The 26,798-nt window shown below is 36.2% G+C and overlaps 4 protein-coding genes and 1 non-coding gene across 5 annotated transcripts; 3 read left to right on the top strand and 2 right to left on the bottom strand.

The window, feature by feature from the left end:
* Positions 1-963: 963 nt before the first annotated feature.
* On the bottom strand, positions 964-11,147 carry LOC120015779 (protein CHROMATIN REMODELING 24). Its single transcript, XM_038868333.1, has 26 exons — positions 10,855-11,147; positions 10,685-10,753; positions 10,418-10,555; positions 10,203-10,289; positions 9,937-10,023; positions 8,559-9,628; positions 8,330-8,460; positions 8,190-8,244; positions 7,656-7,781; positions 6,777-6,884; positions 6,642-6,697; positions 6,471-6,561; positions 5,619-5,753; positions 5,440-5,517; positions 5,043-5,249; positions 4,887-4,958; positions 4,584-4,664; positions 4,378-4,496; positions 3,700-3,811; positions 3,127-3,195; positions 2,933-3,027; positions 2,725-2,853; positions 2,281-2,346; positions 2,061-2,199; positions 1,376-1,600; positions 964-1,243 (listed from the first exon to the last, which is right to left on the bottom strand). Exons 1-25 carry the CDS (start codon positions 10,964-10,966, stop codon positions 1,439-1,441), a joined length of 3,594 nt encoding a protein of 1,197 aa, XP_038724261.1. The 5' UTR covers positions 10,967-11,147; the 3' UTR covers positions 964-1,243; positions 1,376-1,438.
* A 4,209-nt stretch (positions 11,148-15,356) lies between these two features.
* Positions 15,357-16,308, top strand: LOC119983410 (GATA transcription factor 9-like). Its single transcript, XM_038827100.1, has one exon. The coding sequence runs from the start codon at positions 15,481-15,483 to the stop codon at positions 16,189-16,191; it is 711 nt and encodes a 236-aa protein (XP_038683028.1). The 5' UTR covers positions 15,357-15,480; the 3' UTR covers positions 16,192-16,308.
* Positions 16,309-18,583: 2,275 nt separating this feature from the next.
* Positions 18,584-20,293, top strand: LOC120011070 (gibberellin 20 oxidase 1-B-like). Its single transcript, XM_038862102.1, has 3 exons — positions 18,584-19,095; positions 19,201-19,522; positions 19,845-20,293. The coding sequence occupies exons 1-3, from the start codon at positions 18,584-18,586 to the stop codon at positions 20,136-20,138; spliced, it is 1,128 nt and encodes a 375-aa protein (XP_038718030.1). The 3' UTR covers positions 20,139-20,293.
* A 154-nt stretch (positions 20,294-20,447) lies between these two features.
* TRNAP-UGG lies at positions 20,448-20,519 on the bottom strand. The gene has a single exon. It is a non-coding gene; the product is annotated as a tRNA-Pro (tRNA).
* Positions 20,520-20,818: 299 nt separating this feature from the next.
* Positions 20,819-25,984, top strand: LOC120004915 (E3 ubiquitin-protein ligase RGLG3-like). Its single transcript, XM_038854261.1, has 12 exons — positions 20,819-21,196; positions 21,819-22,070; positions 23,080-23,164; positions 23,251-23,391; positions 23,478-23,591; positions 24,093-24,190; positions 24,300-24,379; positions 24,456-24,561; positions 24,854-24,981; positions 25,059-25,209; positions 25,302-25,358; positions 25,562-25,984. The coding sequence occupies exons 2-12, from the start codon at positions 21,837-21,839 to the stop codon at positions 25,643-25,645; spliced, it is 1,278 nt and encodes a 425-aa protein (XP_038710189.1). The 5' UTR covers positions 20,819-21,196; positions 21,819-21,836; the 3' UTR covers positions 25,646-25,984.
* The last annotated feature ends 814 nt before the right edge of the window (positions 25,985-26,798 follow it).

Here is a 26,798-nt window from a genome sequence, read left to right on the forward strand (position 1 = left end):
ATGTTTGGACAAGCTCAATGACTTTATAAGCTGTTTTGAATTTACTTTCTTCTCTGCTGAGGCATCTTGTCGCATGTTGGGCCTGTTGGCTCCGAGGACAGAGTGCCATCCCCTCCTAAAGCCTGAACATCTTTTCTTATCGGATGTTTTCTTGACTATATAACCGATCATCGCCCATCGAGGTCTGAGCAGTTGAACTCTCAAGTCCAATATTATTGTTACACAAAACAATTATGTTGAGCTAATAACTAAGCATGATCTTGATTGTACCTAAACCCAATGGGAATCCAACTCAACATGTCAAATTGGGTCAAATCCCAATGTATCAGGTTTTATTAAAACGATATAATAAATTGAGTCAAAGCGTAACACGAGTATTATTTTTAATAAAAATCGAACTCATGACCTTACGAGTTCATATGATTTAACTCTAGAAAGATTCACAGTTAAACTATAACCCAAGTGATTGAGTAAGTAAACGATTTTCTACCATCTCCACAAAATACCGGCAAACCTTTCCAGTTTCCACCTTTTCTTCTCACATAATCCATGAATAAATTTTGTGTATGATTCCAAATCTGGCCGCTTCACTCACTTTCATATCATCCCATATGTCCTTGGCACTCTCCATTTTTTTTAACTTTATAAACATGCACTTCTTCTAAAAAAAAAGAAGAAAACTCTATAAACATGCACAATAATATGTTGTACGTTCTCAAACTAAGGGAGAACGATATTTATTAATACTAAAACTATATTTTATCAGAATCTGCCCACATTCACATTCTTTACATAGTTACAAGACTCACGAAATAATAGTTCTTTCCTCAAATGTGTGGAGGATTGAAGGCGCGACTGTTATAAACCACAAAAACTCAGTCCTAACCGTTAGTTTGGTTAATTCCTTTATCATCGTCCTTCACGAGAACATTCAAACATGAAAAATAATAACGTATTGTAAGATAAAATTAATACCAACTCTTGTATAATTCAATGGAGAACTCATTGAAAATCAATTTCGTTTACACAAAAAAGGAAACACTTAATAAAAGCTTTAAAACAAGCCCAAAGAAAACAAAAAAAAGGGCACCCATCACAAACGATGCATTTTTGGTGCAAAGCTTCTGTCAAATGCTTATAAATATCCAACAATTTAAAAAGAGGCACTTACGTTACCACTCATGTCGAGTAACTAGCAAGTGCACGCAGCCAAGTTATACTGGCCCCTGTTCACAATCTACACCTGGTGGCAAATGAATTGCAGTTAGTAAACCAATAGGGTGCACTTGCCTTAACTTTCACTACAATAAGATCTCCAAAATCAATATGCAAATACCAAAAGCAAGGCATGCAACAAAAAAGATTCTCAACTCACCCAACAAGGCATCTGCTCAACTGTTTCTTATACCCTGCTTTCATTTGCTTGTTCATTAACTTGTTATACATTCAATACTCTTTCGAGTTGTCCACTTAAGTCATCCAGATTGATGACTTTTATATCAGTTGCCTCTGGTATCGTAATCTTTTGAAGCTCTAAGTTCAGTTCTGCAATCTGCTTTTGTAACTTTGCTCCTTGATCTGGTAATCTCGACACTGTAACCTGTAAACAGTATTTTAAAGGGAGGAAAAAAAACAGAAGCCAAATCAGTGGCAGAACATCATGGTCTTCATCAATGGAATGAGAAAAGGAAAGACGAAAAAAACAATTGCATAATTTTTAGCGCAAGTGCAAGACCGATATAGATACATGCAGCCAGTTAAATCCCAGGTCCATACTATCATTTAAAGGTAAAAAACTTCCACGCACAAGGCTTCCGTAGTCTTCAGGAAGAACAAACAGAATGTACGCAGACCTTACTCCCACATAATATGTGAAGGGACTATTCCTAAGAATTGAACTTGTGACCTCTAGGTTGCACTCCTGCAATTCTGCCACTAGGCCATGTCCATCCTATTATGTACAAAAGCAATATATCCGAAATGCAAATAACCAATGATGAATGACAAGTAAATAAATACATGAAAATAAGAATTGATAAGTTTTGCATACAGAATCATACCTTGTTTGACAAAATGTGTGATAGCCGATTAATTCTTTCTTTGATTTCTGATTCAGTCAGCTTACCAGCACTGCTGGGACTCAGAGAAGAACTACTCTTCTTTGGCTTTATATCCTTGGGATTGAAAGCATATTGAGCCCTGTCCAAATGTTCAGCATTACAACTGAGTGTGATTAAGAATACTTTTTTTTCTTCTTCATTATGGTCCTTAAACACCTACCCGTCAACATTTCGGTTAAGTGAATTACTTGATGATGACTTCCCCACAAATGCAGTACCTTCTCTCCTGTGAGCATAAAAGTAGAAAACCAGACAAAAATTAGACGACAAGGCAGATGCCTGTAGATACATAGCAGGGACACCCTGCAAATGGCAAACAGCAAAGTTCACTAACTTATGTTTCCTACACTAAGTTAATGAAGGAAACTGACATAACTAGCAAATGTAACGAATACCAAGGAATAATGACAGCATGATAAATCCAGAAAACCAGTTAAAGTTTGTGGGAAATTGTCTAAAATCATGCAAAGTAGGTTCTATGCCGATGTCTATATACATTTTAATAATGAGAAACCGAAATGTTCATGAAGATAACTCTGGAAGTGTGTAACCGCAGATAAACAGCAAGCATGGGAAAGCGCTCAACAAGAAACAAGAATTTCACCTCAAATCTTCCTCTTCTTCCTGATAAACTTGAGGTGGTGCTGCCTTTGAGTACAGTAAGCTATGATGGCTTACTCCTGCAATACCTTGGCTTTCCAAGAATTTTATGTGGGCTTCCAAATGCTCATCCCTATAGGAAATCAGGAGCAACTTTTAGTAAGAACTAGAAGTTGAATTATTTAAAAAGAATTGATGCTCTAGGTTGGTACATTTTATGCTGGCTATCATGCTCTTCATGTAACTGCCGTTGTGTAAGGGAAACGTCAAACCCCTCTTTAGGAAGACTGAATAGCTCCCGTAGATCCTGGCAGAATTATGTAAGGTTAAAAAAATGATATTGCATTAGTGCTAAATCGAAATCATGCTAGCAAACACAAGAATAAAAGATTTTGTACAACTCTACCTGCTGGCTAAAGTACCGAGTCTGTTCTTTATGTTCAGTTGCAGTCTTAAACAAGCCACCCTTGAATACCTGGAACACACCTTTTAATAAATCAGAACTAATATCGCAGCTTCAAATGTACACAAAGATTAGACAGTCAAGACTAGACATGCAACTGAAATATCTCTCAGACCCCACCATATAAGACCACATATAAAAATTGTCTATCCTGCCTAGGTTAAGCATCTTGTAAATAACCAAAAGAAAAGGCAAGCTTATGAAAGTTTTAAGAACCCCTAAATGTGTCACATATTACGAACATCGTATGTGCTCGTTTATCATGTGCAATATCTCCTTGTAGCTTATCATATACTTTCAGGAATCCTTTGAAGCAAGTGGCAACTTAAGATCTCAGTAACAGTTTTCAATTATAAACATAAATGGCACCTTTATTTCCAATACAAAATACAAACAAAGAGTGGAAACGGGGATTCCAAAGCACTTTCAATTTTTTTTGCAATATGAGATGCTAAGATAATATGCATTATATAATCTTAATATCAGAACATTATAAAGGTGAACAAGCTCTTCAACCTGCTTTCTATATATCTTTTCTTCAATGGTTCCACTAGTCATTAAACGGTACACAAGAACATCCTTCTTCTGCCCAATTCGATACGCACGATCTACACTTTGGTTATCCGTGCTGCAAAGGTATTACAAGTCAATCATTCCTGAAATTCAATTAACTAAAGTAGGGAGTATAGATATATTTTGTGCAAGGTACATAGATTGAGCATAAATACAAATGCAAAATGTTTAATACAGAATACCGAACAATGAAAAGAAAATAAGATGAGTAATGTACGAAGCTAGTAGATTTTGTTTTGCCAAAGCTAACTGTCTTGTACCGTCATCAAAATCAGGAGATCAACGAGACAAGACCTTATGTTCGAAAAAGAAACTTTGAAAGTGTAGATTTCATTTGAAATCTCCTTAGATGCTTACATTATTACTTATATCATAAATATGCACACGCATATGTGATGCATATGCAAAAGTCCAAAAAATACAACATTTAAGTTAAAAACCGAAACTCACACCTCAAGTCAAATAATGCGACCCAGTGCTCTATAATGATCTAAATGACACCAATCACCTAGCATTTCAAAACTCTTTACCTTTCTGCCATTATTATCACTTGTTAAGCAAGTAAATGCTCACTAAATTTATTGCATCTAAACCAAAGAAGAGATTAGATTAAGCAAGTACCTAGGATTCCATGCGGGGTCAACCACGATCACTCGATCTGCTTCTGTTAATGTCAGGCCCAGACCACCAACTTGTGATGTCAAAAGAAATATAGGAGCCCCAACACCTTCTTGAAAATCCTGAATGTATGAGAAAACGAGATCTTGGATAAACTTTTCACAAAGGGAAGTACATAAGCATGTCACGATAGGGTTTTGAGAACTTACGTTGACAATTCTCAGCCTTTCACTAGCTTTCGTAGTACCATCAATGCGGAGAAAATTGTATCCTTTAGACAGTACCAATTCCTATAAATAACCAAAGGCTGCACATAAGTTACATCTTTTGAAAGCCAAAATTTTTTCCTAACAATGGATCAAAACATAGTTCAGCTCATTTTAAACAAATTCAATGGAACCGTTCATAAGATAACTGTTTACATCCTAAAATCCTATAATTTCCACATGAATATGAAAAACCGAGTAACATCCACCAGCATAAAATCCAAAATATTGGTTTAAAGGAAAAACCTGGATAATATTAAGCATTTTGCGGGTTTGAGAAAATATAAGAACTTTATGCCCCTCCGGAATTAGATTATCCTGTAAAATATCATTGAACACATTAACTTTGATCCATCATAAATACAACCACAAAATTGACAATGGTTATGTGGTATTTCTAACCAGTAGTAACATAATAAAAGATATCTTGCATGATATATTGTGATTTTGGTCAAGGTCATCTCCTTCAGCAGCATCAGCTATGTACATTGCCAATTTTTCTGCTACACTGGCATCTTCTGGATTTAGAATTGAATCCATTCCTTCTAGTAAATCTTCAGCAGCTCTTTTTGTCAAGAGAAGTGGGTGATCACATATTTTCTTCAATATCTTCATAAGAAAAGACAAGGGTATTTTCCAAATCAAATATCTTCTCCATCAAAGCAAATAAACACCCAAAAAAAGGAGGGGGAGAGAGAGAGAGAGTGTGTGTGTGTGTGTGTGTGGAGATAATTGAAATTTTGAGGAAAACAGAAGTGATTGAAAACAGAAACAATTTGAACTGAATAGCATTAAGTACCGTAAGTGCGGCCAAAGGTGAACCATCAAAAGCTGACAGCACTATCTCACTATTCAAAAAGGCTTCATAGAGTTGTCGCTACGAGAAAGAATTGACAAACTATAAGTTTAACAAAGGTGTTCAAGAAGAGAACAACAGAGCATGGGACTAAAATGTACACTCAGCGAAACAAAACGCACCTGACAAGCAGTTAATCTTAGCCACACGATGATCTCATTCTTTTTAGAAAGTTTGGCGGTCTCAGCATTATCTTCATTGAACACCTCGCTCTTCAAGCGGCGCAAAAAGTAAGGTTGGATTCGTTCTCTAAGCTCCTGTAAAAGTCAGAAAGGGCAATACTAACACTTAGTGACCTTGACAGCACCGTGCAGTATAAGTATAAAGAAAACTAATCTCCATTGCTTGTTTGGTTAGCTGGAAAATATGGTTGCAAAAGAAATAAGAGAATATTTGATGGAGAAACTCAGTTAGAAAAGGCTTGGGACAAATGGCTTAACACTTTGAAATTGTAGGTCTCAGTTCATCACGAAAATAGGGCCTGCAATTTGCTAATATTCAACACATAGGAACAGTTTAGGAATAACTAGATATAGGACAATACGGTGCATTGTTGATTCTGAAGGAGGCTAATACTACCAATTGTTAGATTGTCTGTCTACATCTACACATAAGAAACAGCAAAATAGAGACTTCTAAAGGAATGTCCCCAAAATTCAAAGTGATAGATTAGTGTTTAGAATCCAGGAATGATTTCACTAAAATGGAAAACTTCCGAGAACAGGGTAAAATTGAGGCCACATCAAGCTCAGAGAATGTATTATTTTATATTGTGAACAATAAATGACCAATAATGTGAACCTTTCTGCAATGGTGCATAAAAAAGGCTGTAGAACGTTAAAAATATAGCACGGCCAATTAAAAGGAACAATTTTTCTAAACATCATGATCTCCAGAGAGAAAATGCCTTTGGAGTTTGAACTCAGGATAGAAGAACCATCATTCAAAATTACATAAATGTATCACCTATTCACCTTTGCAACTGTTGAACCAACACGCTTTTCCCTGTCTGTAGCATTCTTTTCATTTCCACAAAGAATTGCACGCTCGTATTTTGCCTTAAACCTGGGTAATTTTTTTACAGTTAAGACAAGGGTCATAAAAATTTAAATAAAACAAACTGGAGTCTGAAGAAAAGCAATTACCAGTCCTTGTCACCTAGTAGACCAGGACAACAAAAGTTGAACAAGGCCCATAGTTCCTGTTTCAAAGATATAAAAATGAATAGAAATTACATTTCGTTTTGCTTCAAGCAGGAGTACATTTGTTCATGATGGTACCTTAAGATTGTTTTGTATTGGCGTGCCACTGATCAAAATACGATGAGCACTAGGTATCTCAAGCAGACTTTTGGCCCTCTGTGTACTAGGGTTTTTTATGAGATGCCCCTGGAGAAAAAGAGTCAACCAAAGGAATGATAATAGTGTATAAGTTTCTAGGGAAGCAAAGTAACTTCATAGCTACATGCAATGGACGATAAAAAAGTAATTTCAAAAGCCAACAGTTTCCTCTTCAATTTACAAAAAAGCCAATGCTTTGGCACTTTGTGTGCCCGAAGGTACACACTTCATCCTTTTCAACTCCACACTTTGGACACACCTATATGACAAATTGTTTATGCAGTTTAACTTCCAAACATACAAAGAGCTTTCTAAGCCACTAAAAATGGCTGAAAGGAAAACAAAAGGCAGAGAGTTCGCTACAAGTAGCAAGACATCTATCCTCAGAAGAAAGTAAATGTAAAATACAAAGCATCTGCAAAGATACATGTGGACCATGGCAGAGGCTTCAAGTTTATAGCTTATACAGACATTTTACAGAAACATAATGTTGGAGGTTGTAATTCATAACAGACGCATCTATGGACACGTAAAATTCCTGAAACAGGTTTTGTCAATTAAATTTGAGCTCTAATGAGATACGCATTCTTTTCCAATTAATCTGTCAAAAATATAAAGGGGAAAAAAAAAACAGAGAGAAAAGATACCAGATGTGGACCCAAGATTTTCCAGACATAATGATGTTCCCAAAGACAAAAACTACCCCAAAAAAAAAACTACAAGCATATCCTTGACTCAGCAAAAATGTGTAACAGCATAAATTTAAAAAATAAACCAAAGTCAAAGAATCACAGGCTAAAATAGCACTACTATATCTACCTCATCAAGAATCATGTAGTCCCAAGTGATATCATCATCACTGATGAGAGTAAGGTAATGATCCCCGCATAATGACTTGTAGTTGTTCCGCACGATATCATAAGTTGTTAGAAGAACACCTTTGTCCTACAACAAGATTAAGAGTGCATAAAGCCAGGTATGTTAATCAAACCCTTTTTAATTATATGCCGATTGGAGTGATGCATCGCTTGCTTTAATTTTACACACTTTATTTTACAAGATGCTTTGACTCTACAGGCTACAGCATGTAGCTATGATCATTAAACACCATAATCCAAGAAACAAAAAGACGATGAAGAACCTGAAGTATATATTGAAGTTCGTACTATTAAGAGTGCATAAAGCCAGGTATGTCAATCAAACCCTTTTTAATTATACGCCGATTGGAGTGATGCATCGCTTGCTTTAATTTTACACACTTTATTTTACAAGATGCTTTGACTCTACAGGCTACAGCATGTAGCTATGATCATTAAACACCATAATCCAAGAAACAAAAAGATGATGAAGAACCTGAAGTATATATTGAAGTTCGTACTGTCGAGCTTTGGCACAAGTCCCATAATATCTGCATCAGCGGAACAATGGTTATTAATATATGTTCATATTAGATTTTTCAGAGCAAGAAAATGCATATCATCAAACATCCTTACTCCCTAGTCATCCCAGAAAGCCCAACAACGGATAATTCTTTGATCCAGTGAGGAAGAAGTGTTTTTGGGGCCACAATGAGTGCCCTCTTAATTAACCTCGAATGAAACAATCCCGCCAAAAATCCACAAATCTTAAAAAACAAACAAACAAACGAGAATCAATCAATGTTATGACAAGAAAGAAAACTGAATGTAAAATATGTCAATAGAACTCAGTCAGTATTCTTACCTGCATTGTTTTCCCCAAACCCATGTCATCTCCAAGGATTCCACCCTTATCTTGACAATGCAAAGACCATAGCCACCTTAGACCCTCACGCTGATGCGGATACAACCCGTTTGCGATTTTTCCAGGAAGCTTGAAAGTAGATTTTGGGCCATTCAAAGTAATAGAACATTCATCCCAAAAAGTTTTATCTGTGCAATTGTCAAAGTCATTAACCACACTAGAGTGATAGGAATCCTCTTTGTTCTTAGTGCCATGCCTTGGTAGTTCTTCAACCAATTTTTTGCCAGTCAAAATAACACAGTCATTATCATCATCTTCTTGTCTGGCATCTGACATAAATGGAGATTGACCAGAAGTCATGACTCTTCCATTCACACTTTTGAGTTCGTTTTCCTTCATCCTTTGATTATCTTTCTTGTTTTCGTGCACGCTACTTTCATAATTATCACTCTCAAGTTTACTCAGTAAACCACTCCCCTGTTCTGCAACCTCAGATGCAAGAGATTGTCGCGGAGACCCCAATTTCTCATTTTCTCCTCTATTTGCATTCTTTTTACTGCCTCTACCATCAGTTCCATGTATGCTGCTGGTAGAATTGTCATAACCAGAATTGATGTCCTTCTCATACCCATCCACCAAATAATTAACAGCGCTTCCAATTATCTTAGTAGCATCTGAAGAGGAACCAGATGGATCAGTGGGAGAAAACGAAGACTCGGCACTTGCGTAGTCAAGCACAGGCACAGCATCTTTCTTCTCTGTATGAACTTCATCTTTATCCAACTCCGAAAAATCATCAACTAGCTCAACAGTTTTTGGGATTCTCTTTTTCTCAATTGATAAGATCTCAAGCCTTGAGCTCAAATCATTAAGAATATCTCTAATTTCAGTGGCCCCACTGTTATTCTTGCTTATATTTTGTGCCAGTGGTGGCAAATGAAAATCAGTAATCTCAGAAAAATGAGGTTCATCTCGAACCACCAAACTTTCGGCTCTATTCTCATCTGAAGATGAGAATTTACAGAGTCGGCGTCTACCTTGGATCTTAGTCTTCACTGGCTTCTGCCCATCTGGAATGGATGAGATAGAGAAAAGATAAGACGACAAATATAATTAATTCATAGATAAACAAAAATGTTTTTCCTCGTCCCGTTTTCAAATCAATAATTATTAGAGTAGACAGAAAGAGGATATACAGTCTAGACGGACACAGGTAACAGACAATAAAAACCTCAAACAAGAAAGTAGAAAATGTAAATATCATGAAACGTAAATTGTGCCTATGCATTCATGATGGATTAAGATACTACAAATTTTCAGGGCAATTAGTTTTTAGGAAGAGAATCAGAATCCATTATCCCAGAGAACTGGGGAATACCATTATTGATATGAGTTTCTTTGGATTCAGCTTTGAATGCTGGTTGACGGACTTCTTGCTTGGCCATTGATGGCTTCTCTTCTTCATCTGCAATTAAATATCAACCCCTAAGGTCGAGTACAAGTATATGTGCAGGAGATGATGAAAACAACAAACAAAATTCCCAAGAGAGACAGTACAGGTAGTGGGAGAAGAATTGAAATCAGTGCTACCACAGAACTGAGGAAGAGAATCAGAATCACTTATCACAGAGAACTAAGGAATACCATCATCAATGTGAGTTTCTTCCCATTCAGCTTTGAATGGTAGTTGATGGGTTTCTTGCTCGACCATTGATAGCTTCTCTTCTTCCCCTGTAATTAAATTTTAATCCCTAAAATGGAGTACCCATATATGCGCAGGAGATAATGAAAACAACAAACAAAAAGCTCAATAAACACGTATATGCTGGCAGATATGCATTGGTGTTGAAAGACAGTACCCGTAGTGAATGGAGAAACAGAATCGGTTATCCCAGAGAACTGAGGAATTCCATCAACATCAATGCGAGTTTCATCGGATTCAGCTTGGAACAGTCGACTGGCTTCTTGCTTGGCAATTGATAGCTTCTCTATTTCACCTGCAATTAAATACCAATCCCTAAGATTGAATTCACATATATGCGCAAGAGACGGTGAAACAGCATACAAAAAGCGCAATAGAGATTATTGTTGGCAGATATAAATGCATTGATGATGAGATACAGTACCGCTAGAAGGAGAAGAATCGAAATCAGTGATACCACAGAACTGAGGAATACTATCATCTACATCTTCCTCTGTAATATTCACCATCAAGAATCAAGGATAGATAAATAAAAACGATCCATAGATCTGAAACCCTAAAAATCAAATTCACGTGTAGATAGAGAGGAAGTACGAGAAGACGCCATGGGTTTTTCTTTGGGAGGAGCTGAGAGGACTTGGAGGAGGCGATAATGACGATCGTTGAGGCTCTGTGGCCTCCTGTTGCTTCTCGTCTCGTCTGCCATGATTTCTTCGATTTTGTAGTTTGAAATCGCTAGGCTTGTTGATATCGAGAGAGAGTGAGAATGAAACCTAATGCTGGATTTTTCCCGCTCAATGAGAGATTTTCGAAATTTGATTCATGGCTCAGCAAAGCATTGGTGGTCTTCGACTCTTCGTTTTGTGTGGGTCTATTTTATAAAGGAGTTAATAATTGCATTTGCAGCGTAAGATAGGGTTCGTAGGGGGATAAAAATGGAAACAAATGTTTTATTGTTAAGGAAAAAAATGTGTTAATCAAAAACATCATATGCCTATTAAAAAAAACTGAAAACTTTAGGCTTGTTTGGTTTGTTTTCCATTTATTCCTTTTTTTTTTTTGTGAAAACGGTCTGTTAGTTATGGTCATTTTTCAGTTTTTGAAATGAATTTAACTAATTAATCGATCGATTATTTCAATTATCTATCGGTTTCTTAAAGAAATATGTAAAAAATTTTGAAAATAATGAATCAATTCGATTATATCCATAATTTTCGTGCAACCTTTTCTATTTTTGAGAAAAAAAATAACCCGTATTTTCAGTGCAAACACTTTCCAAAAACTCAAACCTAACACGTTTTCTACTAGGTAGCAGCTTTTCCACATCAAATAAATTTGATATTTGTATATTGGCATGAGGATGTTGGTCATGGCTTCAATGTCCCTCTCTTGTCCAATTAGGGCTCTTGGCAAATTGTAGCCTGAAGATTGACTGAGAACTTCACTGATTAATCTTATGGATACCAAATATGTGATCAAGTATGTAAGATTAAACATGACTGGTTGTTTCCTTGATCTCATTCCATTTTCCAAGTACAAAAAACTGTAAACCCATTACAAGAAAATAGATAGAAATATCACAATAGAGCAAGCCTAGCTAAGAGTCTTGAAAATCTTGTCAATGAAGGAAGGAGGAGAGTTTCAGTAGTTAACAAATCAAAGAGCAAAGAAAGAATTATCCGTGCAAATGAGTATGTTACTGTTTCTAAGAGAAGACATAGTCAGGCGCATGGCAGTTTAAATTTGCCATTCTGAAAGACGAAAAGATGGCAATGCAGAATTTGATACACAGGCTTGAAGAGTCTGAACACAATTTCCGCGCAATCCAAATCTATGGAGGTTCTTGTCTAAAACAAAATTGTGTATTGCATCAAGAAATGACACAGAAAATCCCAAATTCATGTAGTAGAGAGAGGCAGTTTTACTCAGCTTTATCCAGCATTGTAGAGAGACGATTGAAAATGATAAATATTTCAACGGATACCAGCTGTTGAGTTGGACGCACAGAATCCAAGTGAATTCGTTGGCAGCTGCTGGAATCGCGAAAGATTGATCTGCTTTGTAGGAGAAGAAAGATAATTTTTGTCATTTTCAGAGTCTAATGCATGAAATAAGAATCCGCAATTTTCCTCTTTAGAGGCATATTCAAGATGCCATTGATGAAGCCAAAGGCATTTCACTTTCATGAGAAGTAATGGAGGAGCCGCTTGAATTGCTCAACGAATGACGCATCTTTCTATCATTCCCTTGTTGTCCAGCTTCCTGATCTTGCCCAAATTGAACTTTTCTATTGTCATTTTCCAACGAATCAGCTTCCACGGTCACTTCAGCCGGCTCACGGCATGTAGTTGTCACAACTTCCGTCACATTTCCACCACCTCTGCCACCGCCTCCTCCGCCGCCAATGGCAACCCGGAATCCACACGCCCGTGAAACGACTCTGTAGAAGCATGTGAGGAACCAAAACATCCAAGGCAAACAAACAAAGAAGACCGCAGCAATGGGAAGCCAAGATGTGGCATTGGATTCAGGTAAGATCATGTACAATATGAGAAATGTGCCTCCGGCAGATAAAGAGATGAAGAGAAAGCAAGAGACCAGCCATATGAATGCGCGTCCGGTTTTAGGATCTGGTGCAGGCATGGCGAGGGGATTAAATGTGATGTGACCCAATCAAGACCAAGATTTCTTCTTTGTCATCATCCATGTCGTCTGTTCATTTGATCTGCATTGAAATGGAGACCAAAACGTCCATGATAGATTGTTTCGTGCTCTGGGATTGGTTGCGTTCCAAGTTCTCGTGGTGCAAAAGGCCTGGATCGATGGGGATCTTCACAGAGCGAACACATTCAATTGTTTTTTCACGTAAAACACGGTCTGTGTCAAAACAAGCGTCTACAAAGAAATAGAGGAGAAGAGAGGACCGGATTCAATGTTCAATATCTCACGAAAGTGATTGTCTAGGTTCCAAATATTGTCAAAATTCATTTAGTTTCTTTTAAAACAAAAGAAATAAAGTCGGTAACCAAGGGAACGGCCTTAATTAATGTTATTTTCAATCTTATTAATTTTGACATTCGATATGAGTCTAAACTCAAGTCATCAGATTCTTGTGCACATAAATTTTTCATCCGCCGACAAAGTAAACTGAGTTAAAAACCTAGCATGTGGCTAAAAGGTATTGAAGCAAAACTCTATTTGGTGTAGTAGTGTTGTCACTTAGAATTATTGACGATGCAAGTGAATAATGTTAACAAAATAATACTAAATAAGAAGTAGAGTCCATTTATATAAGTGCACTCATACCCCTATCTATATACCATGATGGAATAATAATGTATTATGTAGGAAGAAAATAACTATGGTAGCTAGACTTATCACTCATACATTTAGATTTTAAATATTTATTTATTTTTTTTAATAAACTAGTCATACATGTAGATAATATCATAGTATAGAAAAATGTATTGTATAATATTTATCTAATTAGGTTGTTTCAGATTTATAGACTTAAATTTTATCCTTTCTTTTGATGAGATTACATAATTATTCTTTGAAACGTTGTAACAAAAATTGATTAGGAATTACAGCATTCACTTAAATCAAACTACATAGTATGCTAGCTTGTTCTCTCTCACACAAATGTAATCTTCGTCGGAAGCTCTGTATATGAATTTTCTATAAATTTGTTTGGCATGCGTGATTTATGTGTTATTGAGCAAATCCGATGAATTTACACCGTCCACACCCGAAAAAAGGATAGTGAGAATTAGTTTATACTAAAAAAAACTAGATAGACAATTCATACACCTTCAGGAATCAACTTTTTACACATATTTGGTTTGATTAATCGATTGAACCGCATGTCAGAGACGAGTGATGATCAATAAATTAATAGAGCAATTCAAAACAGGAAAAAAATAATTGAATGGACACACACACACATATATATATGTATATGTAAGTTGGAACTACTAAGAGATAATTAATTAGTTGTTGTCTTGTTGACATACATCAAAGTTTGATTAATATTTACCATGCATGTGTCTATGTTCTATAAACATACTAATTGTATTCTACACTAAAAATAAAATTATCTAAAGCTAGACTTTTATTGATTTTTGAATTCTATTAACAACACTCAAAGTAAAAAAATAATTATTATTACGGAAAAAAAACAATAACATAATTAAATTGTGTCCCAACGAAACAGCTACTAAACCAAAATAAAACATACAAAAACACTTGAAAAATTAAAAGTTCTGATTCGATGATGTGCTTGATATGTTTGAAGGACACTCAACACGTAATTGAAATTGTAAGCTTAATTTACACAAATTAAAAAGCATATCAATTTCAGACAAGCCGATGAGATTCTCAATAATTATCTGCAAAACCCCATTAATTCCATAGCTAGGTACACGTATCTCACCCAGTGAAACAATGCCATGTGTATCTGACCCAAGGAAATAATGCCACGTGTCCCAAATTTGTCATTTAGTTGTAATTATAGACACCTTTTAATTTTTGGTAGCAAAACCCAAAAAGATTACAAATAAATGACATCAATATATTGGACCACAAAAAAAGTTTAACCCGAATCTTTTTTTTTTGGGTAAATTACCATTAGGTCAAAATTTGCCAGCAAATTTAATTAATCTAACCAATTTATATTGATTATATTGAGGCGTCGAAGGTTGACAATTTTGAAATATAAGTACTTCCCTATTATTTACTATTTTGACCCCTAACTAATTTCTAGTACTTAAACTTCCTAATTAGTGAATAACTAAAAATCAAAATTTAATTATAATTAGGTTAATTAGTTTAGTCACATATACCCGATAAACATCTAGCAATGCCAGACGTCACATGCATTTTAATTTTCATGCATACGCCTCCTCTTTTTCAATAAAAATCCAATACTCCCCCAAATTTTCTCCTCGAATCAATAGGACTTGTGCAGAGACGTCCATATTCGTATCCCTTATTGACTAACAACTAGATATCTTCTCCTCAGATACATACTCGCATTGGGTATTTATTAGTACATATCGGAAAAAACTTCTCAGCGAAGCAAATTTATGTCTCCGATTGGAATTCCTTATATGGCTTTTCAACTCCTATAAAGCAAACCCAGTAATTCTATGATTTCTATTTCTTACTGGTATTTTATCTAGAATCCACTGAGTCTCTCTCTTTCTTTCTGGTTATTCAAGAATGTTCAGTCTATCGCTTTTGGGGCTTTTGTTCTTGACAATGGGTGTTGGAGGTGGTCATGATATTAATGAGAACTTCGTTGGGGATATTTTTGATGACCTTCAGAAAAGTTTGGACTTTTTTGATGTTGGCCATGAAAATTTCTCAACAGAGAGCCAGCTCTGTATACCATATGACAACGTAGAGGACCTTGAATGGTTCCCCAATTTTACTGATGATTTTATATCGTTGGATGGATTGTGTTCAACCCCAGAACGTAACAGCAGCATGTCTTTTGGAGAGTTTAAGGTCGAAAACAGCAAAACCGAAAACTCGAGTTCGTTGGGACAATTTGACAAACAAGTTGAAGGCAAGAAAACATATGGAATTGACAACACTACCGCCTTCGCTATTAAAAAGCAGAGGAGCAAGCGAAGGGGAAACCACTGTCGTAAGAGAGCATGGTCGAAGTCTTCTTCGAATTTATACACTTTGGTTGTGTCGGATGATCGAGAACCAAAGAGAAAGTGTAGTCACTGCGCCTCAGAGAGGACGCCGCAGTGGAGAGTTGGGCCACTAGGGCCCAAGACGCTGTGTAACGCTTGTGGGGTCCGGTACAAGTCGGGGAGGCTAGTCCCGGAGTATCGACCGGCGGCGAGCCCCTACTTTGATAGCATGAAGCATTCGAATTTTCACAAGAAGATAATGAAGAAAAAGGGCATACGTGCATAAAGAAAAGAAGAGGGGTTATTTTGGGTAATGCAGTTTGAATAATTTTATTTGGACTTTCTGCATTACGTGGTTTTTTTTTTTTGTTTTAATTCATTACTGTGAATATTTTAAAACCGTTATACCCAATTAATTTTTTTTTTTTTACTGATGTATGTGCAATTTTCTTTTTTAAGTTTTTTTGTTGTCTGTCTGTCTCAAAGGCAAACATTTTACTAACTTAATCATGAATGGTTCATGATTTGTGATTTGAGAAGTTATATTATTTCTTTTTATTTTAATGTAGAGAATTGTGATTTGAGGTTTCTATCAGATGACACTTATGTGTGTAATATATTATAGAAGTCTCGAGTTCGAGCCTACTCATCCTCTCCCTTGTATTAAAAAAGAAAAAGTGATTTGAGAAATTATATTATTTCCTTTTATGTTAATGTAGATAATCGTGATGTATTGATTTGAGAAGTTATATTATTTCTTTTTATGTTAATGTACTCAAAATAAAATCGAAATCGAAGATCAAACTGAAAATTTTTAGTTTGGTTCAATTTTTTGGGTTGGTTTTGATTTTAGAATTTTGATAAATTTGATTTTCGGTTTTCGTTTGATTTTTGGAAATAAAATTCGGTTGAAATAAAATATTTGTTAATAGATTATGAATAATTATCTATAACATATATTCAGTGTATGTGTTAGTCTTACTTACATACTTTAGACTTATACATACCAAAATATATATATATATATATATATATATATTATATGTGTTAATAAATTGTATTTTTCGGTCTCAACACAAAAAATTAAAACTAAATCAAACCGATCTTCAACGGTTTGGTCCGGTTGTAATAGTAATATATTATGTTTGATTTCCATTTTAACGGTGTCGCTTCCAAACCTAACCAGAAAATCATTTGAACACTCTACGGCTCTACCAATATCAAAATGTTAGAATCTACATACGAGGTCAATGACTCAACGGTGCTCTCAAGTATCCCTCGTTGTTTACGTAAGACAACAAAAATATAATATAAAACTCTATCAAAATGCGAAATATTTTTAATAGTTTCGGCTCCAAACCGAACTAGAATACCGTTTGAACACCTCTACCAATATCAAAATGTCAGAATCTACACACGCGGTCAATGATTCAATGGTACTCTCTGTGTTGTGTTTTTTCATGCATTTTTTTTTTTGGAATACAGAGAAAGATGATGGGATGCTCAAACTTGAGATCCCTATGAGATACCACATATGAGTGTCATATAAGCTACTCGTGATTCACTTTCATGCACCTTTTCAGTACCATACATGTCAGGCAAACACATGATAATTCTTAATGTACATGGTTATTGACATGATAATATAGATAGTTGTTGACATGGTGGATATATTTGTTATCTCTTATTATTATTTTTTGCGGAAGAACTTTCCTTTTGCTCGAAGTTTTTATTCCCCTCTCTAATTTGTGTCCAAGCATCATGGGAGTAGCTACAATATAAACCATCTCGCTAGTGCTGCCTTCCTGAATAGATATCAATCCCAAGGTCCCACCAATGTTAAACCCTATCTTAACTATTGTGGCTAAGAATAATTTGATCTTGACTTAAAAGTCAGAATAGAAGGTCATATGATGCTTTATTGTGATGACAAAGCTGCAATAAACATTGATCACAACCCAGCTCAGCATGACGGACCAAGCACGTAGAAATTGATCGACATTTCATCAAGAAAAAGCTTGACTCAAGATAGATTTGTGTACCATATGTTTCATCAAATGGTTTACTATAGCTGATGTACTTACGAAATGTTTACCGAGCGTCATATTCCAGAAATCAATCAACAAGCTTGGAAAGCGAAATATATTCACATCGGCTTGAGGGAGAGTGTTAGAATTGTGTTGGAATTAGGCAGTAAATCAAAATGGAAATATTATGAATTATATTAGGGTTTAGGTAGCAGATTTCTAAGTTTAGGAAATACAGATTGTTCCCCATTTTAGTTTCCTAATTTTCCTCTCTTATCCTATGGTATGGGGTAACCTTTTACCAACAAGTTTATAATATTTTTACCCGCGGTTTTATAAATATTCGTACCAACTTTTATTACAACTGCGGTTTATCATTGCCAATTTTATTATAACTGTGGTCAACAAAATTGTACCAACAGTCACATAACCCGCGGGTAAAAGCTTTGTGACGTTTTCATAACCAGTGGATATCAACCGCGATAAAAGTTTTTGCCCATAGTTTTTTATATGTATTCATGCAATTAAAACCGTAGGTATATGTGTTATTTGTTGTAGTGTATCCTCTATATAAGGAGAAACTTTTGTTGGTATTGTAACCATTCAGAAAATATATAGGTCTCTCCTCATATAATGGACTCAACTACCTCAATGAGTATTACTTCTCTTCTTCAAAATGGAGTTCCTGTTGTTGAATCCACTTTGTTGCAAAAACAACCCAACTTACCAAATGAGTTCTTGTGGCCACATAAAGATTTAGTCAGTTTTCACACCCAAGAAGAGCTACAAGAGCCATTGATAGACCTAAAAGGATTCATGGAAGGCGACGAGGTAGCAACGGCTCGTGCCGTGGAGTTTGTGAAGGATGCTTGTTTGAACCATGGCGTCTTTCAAGTCATTAACCATGGAGTTGATCAGGATATCATTAACGCGGCTCACCAAGAAACTGATGCCTTTTTCAAGCTTCCTTCGGAGAAAAAGCTAAGAGGTAAGAGGAAACCAGGTGAGGCTTATGGACATTCTGGTGCCCATGCAGAGAGATTCTCTTCTCGGTTGCCTTGGAAAGAGACATTGTCTTTTGAGTACCATAACAATGATGACTCCAAGCTTGTTGTGGTTGATTACTTCAAATCCGCCTTTGGAGAAGACTTTGAACACTCTGGGTAAGACTTAGATGTTTCAACATGGTATCAGAGTCTCAGGCAAACGCCGAGATATCGACAAATATTGCTTGTTACCTACTTTTTTTGTTGTTGTTACATGTGTAGGAGTGTTTATCAGAGATATTGTGAAGCCATGAAGACATTGTCTCTTGCACTCTTTGAGCTATTGGGGATGAGTTTGGGAGGTGATCGTTTGCACTACAAGAAGTTCTTTGAGGATAGTTGTTCTATAATGAGGTGTAACTACTACCCTCCTTGCAATGATTCAAGCCACACCTTTGGGACTGGTACTCATACAGACCCAACATCCTTAACCATACTTTACCAGGACCAAGTTGGTGGCCTTGAAGTTTTTGCCAACAATAAATGGCAAGCAGTCAAACCTATTCCTGATGCCCTAGTCATCAACATTGGTGATACCTTCATGGTACGTACTACGTACACTTCATTTCTTCTAATTTCTTTTACTAATTTTTTATTCAACGGTTCAAACCACATAAACCGTCTGCCTAGCTCTACATATTATGAGAGCGAAAATGATAAAGATCCCAGTTGTTGATATCCTAGTAATTAAGTTGCATGCACAAGATCTATGTAAATTTGTGGGCTCCACACAATACACATAAAATTCTATGCGCATAACTCAACAATTGGGATAACTGTTGCATGGGGGTTCATTGCAATAAGATGGATAAAGATATGTGTTTGTTTGTTTGATTTATGTGTTTGTTTGTTTGATTGATGTGTAGGCACTGTGTAATGGGACATACAAGAGTTGCTTACACAGGGCAAAGGTGAACAAGGAGAAAGAGAGGATATCATTAGCATTTTTTGTGTGCCCAAAAGGGGATAAAGTAGTGAGACCCCCACAAGATCTTGTTTGCAGACAAGGAACAAGAAAGTACCCAGATTTCACATGGTCAGAATTTTTGGAATTTACACAAAAGCATCATAGAGTTGATGGTAGTGATACATTGCAAATATTCACTGATCGATTGGCTTCAAACCCCCAAACCAACAATCCAATATGTCAAACCTTCTAGTCCTGGTTCTGCTGCTGCTGCTGTTTGATGCTTCCTTCCTTGTCATTTGTATCTCTACTTGCGTATTTATGCATGCAAGTAATTTGGACTGAAAAAAAAGGATTTCTTAGTGATTATCAATGCTGTATTCCAATAGACAAAATAAATATAAAATAAGCAGCTTGATGCTTCCTTCCTTGTCATGTGTATCTCTACTTAAATATTTATACATGCAAATAATTTGGAATGGACAAAAAAGGGTGAAGATTCGTTAGTGAATATCAATAGTGCATTCCAATAGACCAAAAAAATATAAAACAATGCATCTGTGGGGCATTCCGAGAATCGAACTCGGAACCTCTCGCACCCAAAGCGAGAATCATACCACTAGACCAAATGGCCAATCTGTGGTCAAATGTAAAGTTTATAAATTTGTATAGTATTCTATTGGGCCGTGGGCTTTTTGTTGTAATTCATGGACCAGGAGCCCACGCAAAACTGCACTGGAGATCATGATCCGTAATTCATGTCCTTGGTTTCGGTCAAGGCTGTCAAGCCGTTTCTTAATTCTTTAATGGGCCTAGTTGTAATTGTGAGGATTTGAGCCCATTGGGCTTATTCGAATCTTCTCCATCAATCAAACCAAACCCAGGAAAACTAATTTTATTTTCCAAAAAGTAAAAATCGCTGAGTAAAACCCTATCGACGAAAAAAATCAATCAAAACGAATCCAAGTTCGGTCTTTGATTCCTTGAGCTTTTTAAAATTCATATTCATTGAATAATCGATCGCAGCCGCAGACATTCGGTCGGAGCATTGACCGGAATGACGAAAGCCGGTTGTCGTCGTCGTCGCAAGAGATTTCCAGAAGCAGAGACTAAAAAGTATAAAAAATACACGTCTCAAACATGTGCACTGCACGCCACTGCAAAGCCAGCTCTCTTTATTTGGTCAATATAAGTCTCCTTGTAAAGCCCGAAAACAATCAAAAAGCAATCGAAGAAAAAGCGAAATCGGCATTATCCACTTTGAACTTTGAATCTCAGCTTTGCGATCTCTTTGTTTCTCTCAAATTACAGGTTAGACGAACTCAATCCAAAGTTTCTATCAATCTATTGGTGTACACTTGTTTTTCTTTGTAATTACGGAAATTTGATGTTTCTGTCGGTTTGAGGAATTTTTGGCTCGTTGATCATGTTGGACATACATATATGTTTATTTGAGTAATTGATGCATTTGGATGATGATAATTGCGCAAGGCAAATGATGTGAGCTTCAATTGTTTTTGAAGTTTTGATAATTTTTAGTGTTGATTCAAAAATATTCTAATATGTTCTCGGTTTGGATTGAGAGAGGTAAAAGAAACCTTATATTTGCTAAACATAGGGACAGAGAACGATTGAAGTTGTACTAGTTTTATTTGGTTTTACAGTGTTAATTTTGCTTCTAGATGTTTCTAAATGATAACAAAATAACAAATGGTTTTCTGTTTTCCTTAAGAATGGAAATTAGGTTTTTGGATTGTAAAGCATGGATAAATTGTCTACCCGCGTTTAAATTTTATTGTAGTTTATTAAAATAATGCCAAGTTCACTGGATTCTATTGAATTTTCCAAATAATACTCTTACTTTTATTATCCTCAGGATGCAAAATGTTTCAGTTTTTCCCAGGCTGACATATGTGTGCATTTTTTGATATAGGTGTAGATTTGTTTGAAAATGGGGAATGGGGAATCAACATATAATGAGCCTCATGACGAAGACCCACATCATCAACCGCCATCCTATGCGGGAAGCTCAATGAATTATGGGGAATCAACATATAATGAGCCTCGTGACGAAGTTCCATATCATCAACCACCCTCCTATGCAGGAAGCTCAATGAATTATACGGCCTATCAAACTAAGAAGAAGTCTACATACATAGCAGACAACTTCAACACTTTGGATCAGGTTTGAAGCATTGACTTCGGATAATTGATCTTTGTAGATGATAAATCGTATTATTAAGCTGGAAAGAACTTAAGAACATTGAGACCAGTTATGATGTGAAGCTCGTGAAAGTCATGTGATGCCCATGTTTCATTATGCTGAAGAATAGCGATTGGATTATCTTTAATAAAATGGATTCCACTTCAATTACAGTAACAAATTTTTGAAAAGAAAAATTTGGTCTTAATATATTTATGTATACACACACACATAAATTGGGATAAGCTGGTCTGAATGGTTGACTAGAAAAGTATAGTTAACTAATAACTACTTACCAAAAAAAGTATAGTTAACTATATTACGGCTCTTTAAAGGTACGATGTATGGTTGCTGACAAGGTGACCAAGTCTATCAAGGCCTGTGCTGCTGTAGCTGGATTGTGTTTCTTGGCACTTTATTTGCGATTTATTTTTTTCTGAATAATCCTCCATTGACGTTATAGTTTATTAGCGTATGTCTGCATGGATAAAAATTTATGGAGGGGACTTTCATGATGAAGAAGTCTTTAGTGATAAGTTGGGTTTTCGTTCTTTGACTTTCGAGGTTTCGAAGTAAAATCAGAAGTTGCTTTCTGCACTTCTAGAGTGCATGGTACTCCTAAGTCCAAATAATAGATGTTTATGGATGTCGTCTAACTAAAATTTCAAAACTGAAAAATTAAGATAACCTTTATCAACTACATCGTTGCAACGTTGCCAAAGAATATAGGATTTTATCTTTAATGGAAAAAAATTAATTGAGAAAAGAATAAAGGATACTTGAAATGACATAGGATAGAAAATCAATTTGAAGGAAGATGGTTTATGTTTGTCTTAGAGAAAATAACTTTGTGAACCTCATAGGTCCAATAAATTAGGTTGTGGTGAATTGCCTCTGGATAAAATGTGGCATTGAGCTTATTTATTTATTCATTCATATGTTTCATATGGAATGAACTAAAAAACCTGAAGAATGCTATTGATGTTTCTAGGTGATATCTGCACTTAGAGAAGCTGGCCTTGAATCATCAAATTTGATCCTTGGTATTGACTTCACAAAGAGCAATGAGTGGACAGGTGATTCTATTTTCCCAATATAAACTAATAGCCTGTAATTTTATTATAATGAATGGAGAAAAATTGACTGATAATATTGATTGTAGGAAGGCATTCATTTCATAGGAAAAGCCTCCATGCAATCGGTAACAAGCTGAATCCATATGAACAAGCAATTTCAATTATTGGTCGCACATTGTCTCCTTTCGATGAAGATAATTTGATACCATGTTTTGGATTTGGTGACGGTTAGTGTCTTTTGTATGTTCACTTTTGACAAAATCTAGAAGGTAAATTCTGCTTGGAATCATTACTAAATTGTATTCATTTGTAGCTTCGACACACGATCGATATGTGTTCAGCTTCTATCCTGATCACCGACCTTGTCTTGGATTTGAGGAAGCTCTTGCACGATACAGAGAGATTGTCCCACACTTAAAGCTTTCAGGTTTACGAAAATTATCGCCTTCCTCCTTGCTTGTTTAATCACCATTGTTGTTATCTAATTTTGTTTTTGTATGTCGCACTACTTAGAAACATGTGAGAAAGATTAAATTCTTAACTAAAGAAAAAATTGTTAATCTAGTCTTAAAAGTTTACCCTAGTGCATGATTGAACTGATTAATTTGATATCCTATGTGCTAAATCTGAATTCTTTGAAGTTCTGTATCTATGCTTTCTTTTAGTCTCCCTCTTACTATCTTGGGCTAATATTATTGTGATACATGGACTGTGTTATTTTCCATGTAACTCTATCGTGTGACATCATATCATTGTGTTTATTATCACACTTGATGTAATGCTCCCATGTTGCTGTTCATTGCTCCAAACTATTTTATGGAGAATTCTCTTTTGGCTACCCATCTGCATGACCTGCATTTTGGGCTTCAATGGAATTAGCACTGGTATAGAAACATGATTCTGATATTTTTCTTACTTCCATCTACAGGTCCAACTTCCTTTGCCCCGATTATTGATGCAGCAATTGACATTGTGGAGAAAAGCAATGGGCAGTATCATGTTCTTGTTATCATTGCAGATGGCCAGGTTCATTAAGCATTTAACATGGTTTCTTGGTTATCGTCCTTTTTGATAAACAATGTTGGCGCTCAATCTGTAGCCATAATGTATGCAAGTTGTTCCTATATTTACACAGGTAACACGAAATGCTGATACACCACCTGGAAGATACAGTCCTCAAGAACAAGCAACTCTGAACTCCATAGTTGCTGCTAGGTAACACAATCTCACTTGTGGATTGAATTTATTATTGTTTATTCTTGCTCTCTCACGTGGGTGATTTGGCAAGCAGCCAGTATCCTCTCTCAATCATTTTGATTGGTGTGGGGGATGGACCTTGGGATGCAATGCATCAATTTGACGATAACATTCCTCAACGCTCATTTGATAACTTTCAGGTATGTGGTATATCATATATCTAGATAAAGAACATTTTGCATGTGGTTACTTTCAAAATATGCTTCTGTAAAACAAGAGAAACTGTAGTACAAGTAGGATTGTTTTCAGAAGAAGAAAATTTTCAGCTGTGGATTTTTGTTGCCTCTATTTTACTGTCTTATATGCTTCTGGACTATATTTGAGTATGAAATCTTAACATGTATTGAGCAATCACAGATAAAAAAAATGTTTGTTTCGGATAAACTAAATCTATGGAATGTAGTTTCTGACCACTTGATTTCTGTCTTGTAGTTCGTCAACTTCACAAAAATTATGTCTGAAAACATGGACCAATCAAAAAAGGAAGCAGCATTTGCTCTTGCTGCCCTCATGGAAATTCCGTTACAGTACCGAGTAACCCAAAGCCTTCACACAGTGAGGTGAGGAAGTTACTGGTGTTTTGGTAATGGCAATGGAGTTTAGGGATTTTGACATTTGAAGCCTTTTGCTAATGCAGTAGAGAATTTGTCGGTGGTCCGTCTACAAGGCCACTGCCACCTCCACGTGAAGTGATTGATCATGATAATGTAGTCAGTTCACTCCCACACATGACAGCTTTTAAAACAGATGAACCAGCAGCTCCAGAGGAAAGGGTTCCAGAGGAAATGGTATTTTCCTTTATCGTTTTTACTTTCTCGTACCGGATATTCACGTTCAAATTATGGCAGGGGTCACTAATATATGTGTTCCATCTTTCAAGGTCTGCGCTATCTGTTTAACAAATCCAAAGGACATGGCTTTTGGTTGCGGTCATATGGTAAGGAAATACCAAGAGATTGTCTTTCCCTATTTTTTTTTTATTCGGATGGTTATTATGCATGGTTACATTTTGCACAAATTTGAAAGCATATGGCCATTTGTTGATTAACTGTAAAAGAACATAGTTTTGGTAATGTACAAATTTATAGCATTTTGATAGTATTATGCTAATTTGGCCTTCGTTTTTCTTTCTTGCTAAAGACTTGTAGGGACTGTGGTGCAACCCTTTCAACATGTCCATTGTGTCGACAAACCATAACTATGCGTGTGAGACTATATGCTTGAGCTGTAGACAGCTTCCCCATCTTCGAAATTGAAGCATATGTGATATTGGGGACAGTATTGTGCATACGACCACCACAGGTTTGAAAATTGCATAGCGTTAATTTTTCGAATGGTCAGTAACAATCCTCTATTCTCTAAAATATATGGCTTTGCTAAATGGTTTTAGGGCAGCTGCTCATAGCATTTATATGCCAGTGGCCTTTTTTCATTTTTATCTTCGAGTATGTTGGTGTAAATTATAATTCTCAATGTAATATCAGTGAATGACGAAAATATTTATTTGCTGATCTTCACAATGATACAGGCTAATTTATTATGGGGGGAGGGGGGATAATGTGTGTCAACAGCTGTTTTCTTCCCTTTAAAGGGTCAGTTTTATTCACCATTGTGTATTGGAAAGCATTACTGTCAGATTATGTAGGTGAAGGATATTGTATATTTGAATGTCAACATCCCGTGCCCAGCCCAGTAAGGAGATTCTAGGATTCAGCCCAAAAAACAACTAAAAAGTTGGGCCTACGTGGTTATATAGGCTTGGGTTATGGAACATTATCGGTTAATTGGGCTGGGCTTCAGTACTTGGCCCATTCTGGGCTTGATATTTTGTTAAGCATGGCCAACAGGCCCAATTGTATTTGATAGGTTGAGGCCCAACATGCATATATGGTCTTCGGATTTGGAATGATGTACGTCACTACGTTGAATGGCGTGGGCTAGTAATGGGCTGGGCTCAAATACTTGCTACATACTGGGCTTGACATTCGGTCCAGCATGGATTGAAGGCTTCAGCAAATGATTCAGGTTCATGAGAAGATTGAACTGACATGAGGTAAGCTCGATGTTTTGGGGAAAACGATTCATAAAAAAAGAAAAAAATCCTTCAACAGGATAAGAAACTTGAAAGGATCGACGAACCTCTACAATTTGATGGTTGACTCGGTTGTTGACTTGCGGTGGGCAAGGCCCACGCACGATCCTAGCCAATAGCCATCACGCCAGTAATGGGCTGGGCTTCGGAGCTGTCTGTACTGGACCTGAGGTTTAGGACCTGTAGGGCCAGAACCGTAAATGGACATTGACGGTGCTGTTCATTTTTGACACGTGCATCACTCCAACGGCTACAACAATGGCTCAATGGAATTGCAAGCTTCTT

This window comes from Tripterygium wilfordii, chromosome 2, assembly GCF_013401445.1.
Source record: "Tripterygium wilfordii isolate XIE 37 chromosome 2, ASM1340144v1, whole genome shotgun sequence".
Lineage (NCBI taxonomy): Eukaryota > Viridiplantae > Streptophyta > Magnoliopsida > Celastrales > Celastraceae > Tripterygium > Tripterygium wilfordii.